At 34.7% G+C, this 12,662-nt stretch overlaps 1 protein-coding gene across 1 annotated transcript in view; it reads left to right on the forward strand.

The window, feature by feature from the left end:
- The window catches only part of Dpyd (dihydropyrimidine dehydrogenase), a 761,982-nt gene that overhangs the window by 620,655 nt on the left and 128,665 nt on the right, over window positions 1-12,662 (forward strand). Inside the window, exon 18 of the mRNA XM_048814504.1 lies at window positions 774-916. Coding sequence (XP_048670461.1) covers window positions 774-916 — 143 coding nt within the window. The remainder of the gene's footprint in view (window positions 1-773; window positions 917-12,662) is intronic.

The raw sequence follows: 12,662 nt of genomic DNA on the forward strand, positions 1-12,662 counted from the left end.
GCTTGTGGCAACAGAGGAGATGAAAAGTACTACATGCCTTTTAGTACAACTTTGAATCAGTTGATGTTTGAGTTGTTTTTTGAGCCCTGGTTTAAGGCAATGTCAAATTCTTACATAAAAAGAACTATCTTTAGTTCAGAAAATGACCTTAAAGGACTGTTGATTTCTGAGTAAACGCCAGGAATATCCAAATGTTTTCCTCTATTTCATAATCATTGATGCTCTTCAGGATATTTAATACTTGAGGGCCAAAAGAGCTTCTGTACAGTGTATTGATGTTTGAAGTGACCACAAGGTGTTCTGTCCATTCAGGCAATACTCATGACTATTATGGAAAAGATCAACTTGGAATGTCTGGCTGATGAAAAATAAATCTATACGCAGATGTATGAAGACACATGCACTCTAATTACTAGATTCTAATAAATTATCTTTAATTTGGTTAAAATTTTCTAATATGTGGAAATTTACATTAGGCTCATGCTGTTTTTTCAAAGTATTTGAAATACATGTACAAAGAAATATGGAATCTGCAAGTTTGACAGCACCTTGCTTGTTTAACAGTATCTATATTCACACCAGCTGCTTTTGACTTTGCAGAAACATAACAGAGTTGTATGTCTATTTATGTACTGTATGTGATTGGTTTTGTTTTTCAGAACCTGCTGTTCCTTGTTCTTTTTGAAACAGATGCTTGAACATTCCATACAATCTTTACACATTGCTGTATGTCAAATTGTAATTTGCATGTATTTTATGCTCATTTTCTGTAGGGACAGCAATCAGACCTATTGCTTTGAGAGCTGTGACCTCCATTGCTCGTGCTTTACCTGGATTTCCTATTCTGGCCACTGGTGGGATTGATTCAGCTGAAAGTGGCCTTCAGTTTCTCCATAGTGGTGCATCAGTCTTACAGGTACTCTTTGTGTTTGTCCTCCAACAAAGAAGTGTGGGATTTAAGTGGCAGCACTCACTGAGTTCCTCTTGTGAGTAGAGAACAAACCCAAAGTTCATTTACTGTCCTATTGAACAGGACTTACTAATGTTCCATGTTTATCTAATATATTCATTTATCCATCTGTCTCTAAAATAAATGAGACCAGGTACCAAATGCTTACTGTATTACTGGTTTAACAAAAATACATGAAAGAAGAATCTGTGTAAAATAAAATTTTCACTGAAAGATAAAATGAAATCAAGGATAAGCCCAATACATGATCTGTGCTACAAGGTACCAGAGGGATTACCAAACTTGACTCTGGATTTCCTGGCACACAGAGAAAAAATTATTGGTCTCACAACTTCAAAATGTAAAAAATTAATTAGTTGTTTTGGTTCTTGTGATGGGATACTGGGTAACTTGACCCTCATCTTCACAAAGGGATGCTTTGAGATGTGGTGAATTGTACTTTCTGTAGCACTGCTACAAATAATACAAATTGGACATTTTTCATTATCTATACATTAGTGTTTTTTTTAATGTTGCTCAACATAGGCCTAAAAGTGTTGGCACATTTTAGCATAAGCATTTATCTGAAGGGCTAGATATTCATGTTTTGAAGTCTGACTTGACCTAAAAAAATTTTTTATTTAATAACTACACCATCATCTCTCAAGTAAAACTCCATTAATATGACTTCTCACTACGATGTATTAATGGCAATTAAAATCAGAGAGTTTAACATCATTCTCTCACAACACAAAAAGTTTGAGTGCAAATATCTTGTATTGCGAATTTGACTATCAGAATTAACATTGTCTTATGAAATTTATAAATTAAGGTAGAAATTATACACATATCAAAATGAAGATAGATTTCTGCTTCCAAGAATGTGGAGTAGACCTAGATTTCTGTGTGCTTTCCCTAGTACAACAGAAACCTGAGTGTGTGTGTGTGTGTGTAAGTAACATGAAAAGACTCTGAAAGATGGACGAGAAGGCAGACTGGCTAGGGAACCTCAAAACCTAAGGAATTAAAGAGTGATGAGTTTTATGACTTGATTCTTGTTTCCTCATATATGCCACATAGGTGCCAGCAACCCAGGAACAACAGAGATGTAGATGAAAAGCCTACTTTTGATAGCCACAGAACAAGGAAAGGAGCAGTATAGTAAAGGAGATGAGTTTTGGACAATAACTGTTCTACTTTAGCCAAACATCACATGTAAAAACTGCATTACCAAATCCATTTGTACAAAGGACAAGTGGGGATCCTAGTATAGGTATCTCCCCACTCTAGGCAGACCCATGTCCCCACTGGCAACAATGAGCTTCTGCATGTGGGAAGCCTGAACTCCCATTCAACCTGAGTATAATGAGGTTTCCCTCATCCTGTACCTTTGGGTGATATAAAGAATGTCTACTGGTAGTCAGGACTTTGATTACCACTCTGTGGTAATAAGGCTTTTTCTCTTTATGGTGTCATTGAAAACCAAGTAGGTTTTAAAATTGCAGCTTTTAAAATTCCATGTCCTATACTCTTAGGAATTTAACTATAATATTATGTTGTATAAATACTCATGCCCCTCCCAGCCAAGGAGCTATTAGTTAAGCTTAGTATTGAGCCAAGACTTTTATTCTCTCTCAGTCATACATAGCAAGGAGCCATGCCTGTTGGGTGTCAGAAAACATCAAATAGGGAACTTGACATCTATATGGCAGTAAAAAGACAGCACCCTCCTTTTCCCTTGTCAGTGTGATATCCAGAAAGCCAGTCCCCACAAAAAAAAAAAGTTTAAATAAGATGAAGAGTGTCTTAATACCCAATATAATAATATTTCAATGGAAAATTACTCATTCTACAAAGTCCCAGGAAGATCTTAGGGTACATGATAAAAGGCCAGTTGGTACATACAGACACCAACATATTAGAGATGTTAGAATCATCTACAAATAAATCATCATCTATTTAAAGTTGTTATGATAAAATTGTATTAATAAGCAATAGAAAACATGCTTGAAACAAATGTACAACAAAATAAGACAAAAAAATCCTGAGAAAGAAATAGAGAATGTATTAGAATTAAATGAAAATTTATAATTTTCATTAGAATCAAATGAGAATTTTAGGATTGAAAAAATCCAATAACCGAGAAATAAAAATGTACTCAACAATAGAATGGAGAAAACAGAAAAAAGAATTAGTGCAATGGAAATTATCCAAGATTAATACAAGAAAATAAATTGAATAGAGCCTGTGGGAACTGTGAAAATATAATAACAAATCTAACATTTGTTTATCAGTCACAGAGGAGATGGGAAAGAAAATAGAGATGAAAAAGAAACAGTGACTGAAAACTTCTTCATTTGTTAAAAAAGATATAAAACTATAGATCCTAGAAGTCAAGGGAACCCCAAACAGGATACACTCAAATAAATCTATACAGAAATACATCATAATAAAATCTTTGCAACTAAAGACAAAGGAAAAGATTTGGAAGCAGCAAAAGAGAGATTTAAGACAAGGGTTAGAGGCACCCAGAACTCACCTGTTCTGTGAGGTATAATGAAAACACTGCAGTGCACTTTCTTCATGAGGTGAGTGACCATAGGAGAATGCTGGAATTCAATGGCAGACAGACAAATACTCAAAGAAACCATGTGTTATGGTTTGAATCTTCAGTGTCCCTGAAAGGCTCATGTGTTGAAGGCAACATTGTTCAGAGGTGGGGCTCTTGGAAAATAATTGGATAATTGATCCATTGACCTCATCAATAAATTAATTCACTTATGAACTAATAATTTGATGATTATTGGGAAATGGTGGAAACTATAAAAAGTGGGACTTAGTTGGAGGAAGTGTGCCCTGCCTCCTTCTTTGTTTCTACTTTGTGGCTGTTACGAGGTATTAGGTTTCTTCTGCCATGCCCTTCCACCATGATGTTTCTGAATCTCTGAAACAACAAAAAAAATATTTCCTCCTAAGTTGTTTTTCTTAGGCATTTTTTAAGAGTTAAAAGCTGACTAATTCATGCAGAGACTTTGGATAATGGAATAGAGGGTAAAACAGAACAGCCCAGTATCAATCACATAGAAGCACAGGAAGGGGAGTGCCCCTTCTGTGAGGTAAATATAAGTGAGGAAGAGTTCCAGTGAGCACCTCTGGCACAGGATTTAGTATTATATAAAAATATAGTCTAAACAAACAATAGACCTAAGATTTGCATGGCAAACTAGCTTTGGAGAAGTTCTCTGCCCTTGCCTGCATATTCTCATGGGGATATAACTGGGAGCTATCTTGAGAAGAGTCCTAATTTTCTGAACTTACTGTTCTGGGAGTCGAAGACCCCTGAATTTTCCTGTCTCTGAGACCTCATGGAAATAACCCTACACAGACATATCAGGAAGTAGGCTCAAGAGTCAATTCAAACCTACTGGGAGAGAATCTGACAGCAACTTTCTGAGAATTTTATGCAGTGGGAGATCAAACTGAAGCACACAAGGGAATGGAAGTCACTTCCCTTTAGAATCAGTGGTTCAGCAGGCCAGATATCAGAGTCCAGGGCAATGAGCAGTCACATGTAACAATCTAGAAGAGCCAAATATAACAACCTGAAAAAGCCAAGGCTGGGAACACCAGGATCATAGATAGCAGAATGTACAGAACCCAAAGCCATACCCTATCAGCGAGATCTATGGGACTACATAGCTTTTCTCTGCCCTTTGTGGTATACCAGGTCATGCTGCAGAGTTGATAGTGCCTCTGCCCTCTAAGCACACAGCATAAAAATGTATGGAGAGAATCTTTGGAGAGCTCCACATTCTGCCCTACATCATTGACATGCTGTGAAATCAGTATCTGTACTGACTTCAGAAGGCACAACTCAAATGACTCCAGAAAGAGTCTATCTAGGGAGCTCTGCATTCTGTTCTGGATACCCAGGTACAGGTGGAATTTAAAATGCCAGATAGACATGACCAGAAAAGAACATTTACACAACATAATAGTATAGTTAAATTCCTAAGAGTATAGAACATAGAATTTAAAAGCTGCAAGAGAAAATTGGCAAGTAATAATTAAAGGCAAACCCTACAGAATAACATTGCAGAAGAAATTGTAAAGGCCAGGAGAGTGTAGAATGATGTGTTTCAAATCCTTAAAGAAAAGAGTACCCTTATCATTATATATAGCAAGCTTATCCTTTGAAATCAAAGAAGAAATAAAGACTTTTCCAGGTATTCATAGGCTAAAAGAATTCATGAGCACTAAACCCAGAGAAGCAATAAAAATTAACTTAATCATTTGAGCACAGGAAAGAATAAATATCACTAGAAGAGTAGACATGCAAATGATAAGTAGGTAAGAATCAAACATTATCAATATGGTAAACCATCAAATGTCTAAGATGTATAAGACAGGAAGAAATGAACGTAATAAACTATTCAGAAGAACCTAATGAACAACTACAGATTTTTCATCAATGGTCTTGAATGATCTTGATTCTCCAATTAAAAGATACAGATAAGTTGATTGGATAAAACAAATAAGACCCATGGATATGGTATATGCAAGAAACTCACTTCATCTACAAAGACAAACACAATCTGAAAGTGAAAGTCTGGAAAATGACATTACAGTCAAATGGAATCAACAAGCAGGAAGGAGTAGCTATACTTGTAGCCAACAAAACAGACTTCAAATCAAAATCAGCTAAAAAGAAAAAGAAGGTCACTACATTCTCATGAAGGTCATCAAGAAGATATAATGATTAAAAATATATACGCACTCAATGTTGGAGTATCGGACTTTAAAAAATAAATACTACTAGAAATAAAGGAGAGATAGATCGCCCCCCAAAATAGTGGATGATTTCGACACCCACCATCACAGATAGATCATCCAGACTAAAAAAAAAGTCAAGAGAGGCATGAGTTGAATTATATTATAGATCAAATGAACTTAACAACTTAACAGATATCTACAAAATATCTTTGTAATATAATATCCATCCAAGAAGTGCAGAATACACATTTTTCATTAGCACATGGTACTTTTTCAAAATAGATCACATTTGAAGCCATAAAGTATCTTAACAAATTCAAATAAATTTGTGCATGTTATCAGGCAACAGTGGAATGAAAACAGACACAACAGGAAGAGAGACTTCATAAGTTATATAGATGTGTGCAGATTGAGCAAAACACTATTGAACAAACAGTGAATCATTGAAGAAATTGAAGGGAATTAAAAAATCTTGAGATTCAAATGAAAATTGAAATAAAACATGCCAGAATATATGAGATACAACAAAGGCATAATAAGAGAGAAATTCATAACAATGAATACCTACATAAAAAAAACAAAATAAGAGAGGTCTCAAATAAATAATCTAAAGATAGATCTCAAGGTCAAACCAAACCCAAAATCATTAGAAGGAAGTTAATAATAAAGATCAGAGCAGAAATAAATAAAATAGAGATGAGAAGAACAATTTAACTGATCCATTAAAGAAAACACTGGTACTTTAAAAACACAATTGACAAAAGTTTTATCTGAACAAACCAAAAGAAAGAAAGAGCCAAATAAATAAAAGTAGAGATGAATGAGATGTGACAACAGATACCACTGAATTTGAACAATTATTAGTAAATATTTTGAAATGTTAAATGCCAATAATTTGGAAAATCTAGAAGAAATAGAAAAAAATCTGAACACATATGACTGAACAAAATTTAAGCAAGAGGGTATTAAATTCTCAAATAGATCAACAACTAGTAATGAGAATCAAGAAGAAATAAAAGTCTCCCAACAGTGAAAACCCAGGAATGAATACATTCAGTGCTTAATTTTACCAGACTTTTAAAGAAATGATATAAATACTTCTACAACTATTTTATAAAATGGAATTTATTAAACAAAGCCAGTATTGCCGTGCTTCCAAAGCATAATTAGGGCACAACAACAATAACAGCAAAGAAAAATAAAGACCAAGATTTCTGGTGAATATAAATACAAAAATTCTCAATAAAACAATTGAATTGAATTCAGCAGCTCAGTCCAAAGTTCATACATCTTGATCAAGGTGGTTTCATTCTAGGGATGCAAGAATGGTTCAATATATGCAAATCAATGAACATAGTACAACACATAAAGAGAATTAAGGATGAAAATCACATGATGACCTCAATAGATGCAAAACTAAAACCTATGAAAAAATTCATCATCACTACACGATAAAATCCTGAATCAATTAGGTGTGGAAAGAAAACTAAATATGACAGTCCTAACATCAACATCATACTAATGGAAAAAACTGGAAGTATTTCCTCTAATATCAGCAATGCAAAAAAAAAAAAAAATGTGAACAAGCCAGGCACAGTGGTGCATGCCTGTAGTCCCAGCAGCTCAAGAGGCTAAGGCAGGAGGATTGCAAATTCAAAGCCAGCCTCAGCTAAGCAATTTAGTGATATTCTGTCTCTAAATAAAATACAAATAATAGGGCTGGGGATGTGACTCAGTTGTCAAGTGCCCCTGAGTTCAATCCCCAATAACACACCCCCCCCGAAAAAAGTGTGACCAATTTCATAGCTCATATTCTACACAGTACTAGAAATTTTAGCCAGAGAAGTAAGGTAAGAGACAGAAATAAAAGGGTATAGATAGTATGGTGGAAGTTAAACTATCCATGTTTGCTGATGATATGAGTCTATTATTTGAAAACTCTAAAGACTTGATCAAAAAACTCTTAGATCTAATAAACAAATTCTGCCAAGTATCATTATACATAATCAACATACAAAAGTCAGTAGCTTTTTTATGCAATGATTATGAATGTACTAAGGAAGAAATCAGGAAAGCAGTCCCAAAACAATAATCTAAAAAAAAATCTAGGAATAAACTAAGGAAGTAAAATTCCCTCCAATGAAAATTACAAAATATCAAAGAAGGAAATGCAAGAAGACACAGAATATGTAAAGATCTCCCATGTTCTTGGGTTGGGAAAACTACTATTGTTAAAGTGGTCAAATTACCCAAAGAGATCTATAGATTCAATGTAATTCTCATTTTAAACAATGTCATTTTTCACAGATGTAGAAAAAGCAATCCTAAAGTTTATATGGAAACACACAAATCCATGAACAGCCAAAGCAATCCTAAACAAAAAGGGCAATGCTGGAGGCAACACAATACCATATTTCAAAATATACTGCAGAGCTATAGCAACAACAATAACATGGTATTAGTATAAAAACAAACATGTAAACCAATGGAACGGAATACAGAACCCATATATAAACCCATACATCTGCATGCAAGTAAGGATTGACCAACAAAGGTGTCAAAAACACACGTCAGAAAAGATAGCCTCTTTAACAAATGGTGCTTGGAAGATGGGATAGGCACAAGTAGAAGATTGAAACTACACCCCCTACCTCTTATCTTATACAAAACTCAACTCCAAATGGACCAATGACCTTAATGTAAGATCTGAAACATTAAAATTACTCGAAGAAAACTGGGGGAAACACTCCAAGACATTGGCACAGGCAGTGATTTTGCCAATAGAAATACAGTAGCTCAGGAAGCAAAACCAAGTATTGACTAATGGGATTACATCAAATCAAAAACTTCTGTACAATAAAGACAAAGGAAACATATTCAACAGAATAAAAAAAATGATCTACAGAATGGGTGAAAATCTTTGTCAGCTATCCTTATACACTGTTTTGAGGGATGTAAATTTGTACAGTTGCTATGGAAAACAGTATGGAGGTTTCTCAAAACACTAAAAATAGAACTCTAATATAAACCAGCTATTCCACTTTCAAGCATAATATCAAAAACATGAAACAAGTATATAAAATATCTGCATACCCATGTTTATTGCAGCATTATTCACAGTAGTTTAGATATGGAATCAGTCGAGGTATTCATAAATAGATGAATGGATAAGGAAAATATAGAATATTATTCCACAATATAGAAGAATTCATGCCTGTCATTTGCAGGAAAATGGACAAACTGAAGGATATCATATTATGCAAAATAAGCTATGCAAAAAAAATTATCACATGTTTTCTCCCATATTTGGAAACCAAAGAAAAGAGAGAAAGAAAATAAGGAAAGAAAGGTTACCTGAAGGTTGAAGAGGGACTATCAGGGAAAGGGAAGAGAACTGAGAGTAGTAAGGAGAGTAGTAAGGAGAGAGGGAAGGAGAAGACTGGGTGAAAGGAAAGGTAGATATGATCAACACATGATATATAAATGTTGTAGTGACATCCATTAATTTGTAGAATTATATGTTAATAATTTAAAATGTAGCTAAAGAGAAATGACACCTATCTGAAGCAAATACAAAATTCTAATAACAGTGGATTCCTTATCAAAAACCTTGGAGTCCAGAAGGAAGTAGGGAAATATTTTTTCAATTGTTGAAGGGAAAAAAAAAATCTGTCAGCCCAGAATCCCTGTTTCTCACGTATAAAGAGAAAGTCAAGACCATCTCAATTGAGGAAAAACTGAGAACTTATTGCCAGAAGACTTGAAAGAAAAGAATGGCTAATGAAATTTCCTTAAGAAGAAAGTAAATGATAAAAGAAGGTACTTTGGGGACATCAGGAAGGAAGAAAGCATATGGAGCAGTTTCTTCAAATAGAATCTGGAAGATAACAGAAGTCTAGGCTTGAATATGATCTGAATATATTTACATGAATACAAAAGAAATACCTGGATAGGAAGAAGCACTTGGGTTATGAATGGGTTTCAGAATGAACTGTTGCTCCTTGCCAGACATATGATCATCATCATGTCACACTAGGAATTGAAGGTTGTCCACTGTCTGCCGTGTACTGATCGTACTGCCACAACATATGGTATTTCTACAACCCCCACAAAAGAAAAATAATTCTTTACTTTTCTTTGTATTACTTTATCGACATTCACTAAGGCTTACAGGATGAAGGTGGTATGGAGAATATCACACAACTAGCGTTAAAGCCAGAACTCAGATCCAGGGCTTCATAGCCACAAAACTGCCTGGTCACACTACCTATCCCATCTCAAAGGATCTGTAAGATGGGAATATCAGTAGTAGTCTTCCATTTCTACTCAAATCCTGCATGTGCAGGCTTTGGCTTACTGCTTAAGATTCAGGATTAAAGAAAGAGAGGAAATGTGAAAACCCAGAAAAATAAACCAACATCATGTATCCTAAGTGCAGAGATGTGCTCAGTGTATGGAATTTAGCATGCAAACATATGTAGAATATTATATGTACTCTTAAAAATGCATGGTGAAATAATTACTCCAATTTCAGCTTTGGCTTAGGCTCAAGAGGGGAAAATCAGAGACACATAGAGACAATTGTAGGAAAAGGAAGCTTATTGTGTTCAATACATGAACAGACTCTGGGACTGGAACACAAGAGCCATGGGGCAGTTCTTGGGAAATACCTATGACTATCTCTCTTTCGTGGGCCCTTGATTTCTCTTTCAAAGGAATCTGAATTTCTGTCCATTCTTTTCCTTTCCATGTTTTCTTGTTTTTTTGTCCTCTGAATTTTTGACCAGCACATCATGGTTATGACCCTCTGGTCCTCCTCACATGGTGCCCTTTGGGCTCCAGTTTCTACATGAAATGACTCACTCACTAGCTTAATATCTGCCGGCTCAAATTTCCAAGAGAGGAAATCTGTTTGACTCAATTTTATCTTTTCTCTAGATTCCATCATAAGCCAATGCTCACTCCATGTGTTGACTGCTTGATTGTATCAGGAACATGCTAAATATTTGTTGAATGAATTTGTTGAGTTAATGTGTTTGTGGTTTTTGTTTTGTGATTTTTTTTTTAAATTTTAACCAAAATTATGAAGAGGAGGGGATAAAAGATTTCACTTAGTTTAAGAACTCTTTGTCTCTTCTGCTTTGGCTGTAAATGATACAGAAACTTTGCAGCATTGCAAAATATTGGCTCCCAAATGATTTTGTTAAAAATGTAAATTTTCACATGTAGGGTTATACTGGTTAAAAATTGCAGATTGTTTACCAATTGTATTATTAGTTTGAGTCGGACTTTTATTCATCAGAAAAAGAAATTTTTAACCAACTTTAGCTAAAGTATGAATAAAAATCAGTATTAAGATATACTTTGGATGGTCATGAGTTAAAAACACTTGAATTTATAATTTTGTCCTGGCCTTTCAACAGGGTGGAGAATGTGTAATATTTTCTCTCTCTCTCCCATTGTAACTGAATTTCACCCTGCTCTACTCCCTAATCCTGGGTTAATATAACCTTTCATTTTCTATACTTCTGGGCTGCTGAATATTATTAGAGAAATTCAAATAACTCTGCCAATTGGATTTACTCCAAATTCACAGAGTTTAATGTCAGCTGGGCCTTGGGTCCTAGTCAGAATCTCTTTTAATTCATCCTTTTTTTTTTTCTTATACTTCCTATCAAATTCTCTCTAACAATTAGTTCACATCTTTTTCATTCACCTAAAAGACCTTACCTCTCCCTAATTGCCCTCTCACTTCTCTGATACCTTCTGTTCACATATTATTATGACCCAACTCAGTCCCATTCTCCAGTCCTAATCATGAGATCTTCTTTTGTAATTATTTATACCCAGAAATGAAGCATGGAAAACAAAATTAATTATTTACAAACTATGTGAGTAAACAAATACAATGTATTAAAATATCTGGATATTGGTGCCTATACACTGGAGTATAGAAATTGGAATAATGGGTTCATAAATAGTAATTTAGGTAAATATGTTGATTCTTTTTTTCTTCATACACTACTTATCATATAAACATGGAACAGGTAGGTGGGTGAATTCACTACCAAAATAAAGATTTATACTTAATGTGGTATTTAAATTCAATTTTTAATGAATCGATATGTTTGAAAATTAAATCAACTTTATAAAAAGTACCTATAGTTGAAAACTTAAAAGGTATATTTTTAATTAGTTGTATCAATGTGATAAAACATGCCTTCCTTATTAATCAATATGCATCAACAGAATCATCCATTCACTTAACTTATTCAGTATTTAGTTAGATCCCATTATTTGCTTAGAACTATTGTAGGAATTTAGAATACTTTTGTGAATGAAATAGACAAAATCTCTTATCTCATGGGCATTATATATTCTAGTGAGGAAAGAGATATGATAAATATGAAACATAAGCATATTGGCTGGTATGTAAGAAGATGACAAATGCTGTGGGGAAAATAGGTTTCATTGAGTAAATAATATTTTTATTAAAAAATTGAAGGTAGTGAATCCAGGAATATTTTAGTGAACAAAGCCTAGCTTATTATATTGCTTGCTTACATTGTTGCTAATTGAAAATACAACTTAACTATAAAATTCATAAAATATTATAGAATATCTTACATTTCATAAACTGAAAATCCTCTTTGTTTTTCTGATTGCATTACAATGGGTAATGTTTTTGAAGTTCCCATGGTTTTTAAGAACGTATCGGAGCTTCCAATCACTCCTGCAAGGTAGGCGGGCCTGCGACCCACCGGCAGAAGAGGAGCAGCGGCCTGCTGAGAGACAGAGCCGCCCCCTCCCCCCGCACCTGCAAGGTAGACAGAACTGTGACCACCATCAGAACAGGCCAGACCTGCAACCGACAGACAGAACAGGCCCAGTGGCCTGAGGAAGGGTAGAGCCGCCCCACCCCCCACGCCTGCAAGGTAGG

This window comes from Marmota marmota, unplaced genomic scaffold, assembly GCF_001458135.2.
Source record: "Marmota marmota marmota unplaced genomic scaffold, marMar, whole genome shotgun sequence".
Classification (NCBI taxonomy): domain Eukaryota; kingdom Metazoa; phylum Chordata; class Mammalia; order Rodentia; family Sciuridae; genus Marmota; species Marmota marmota.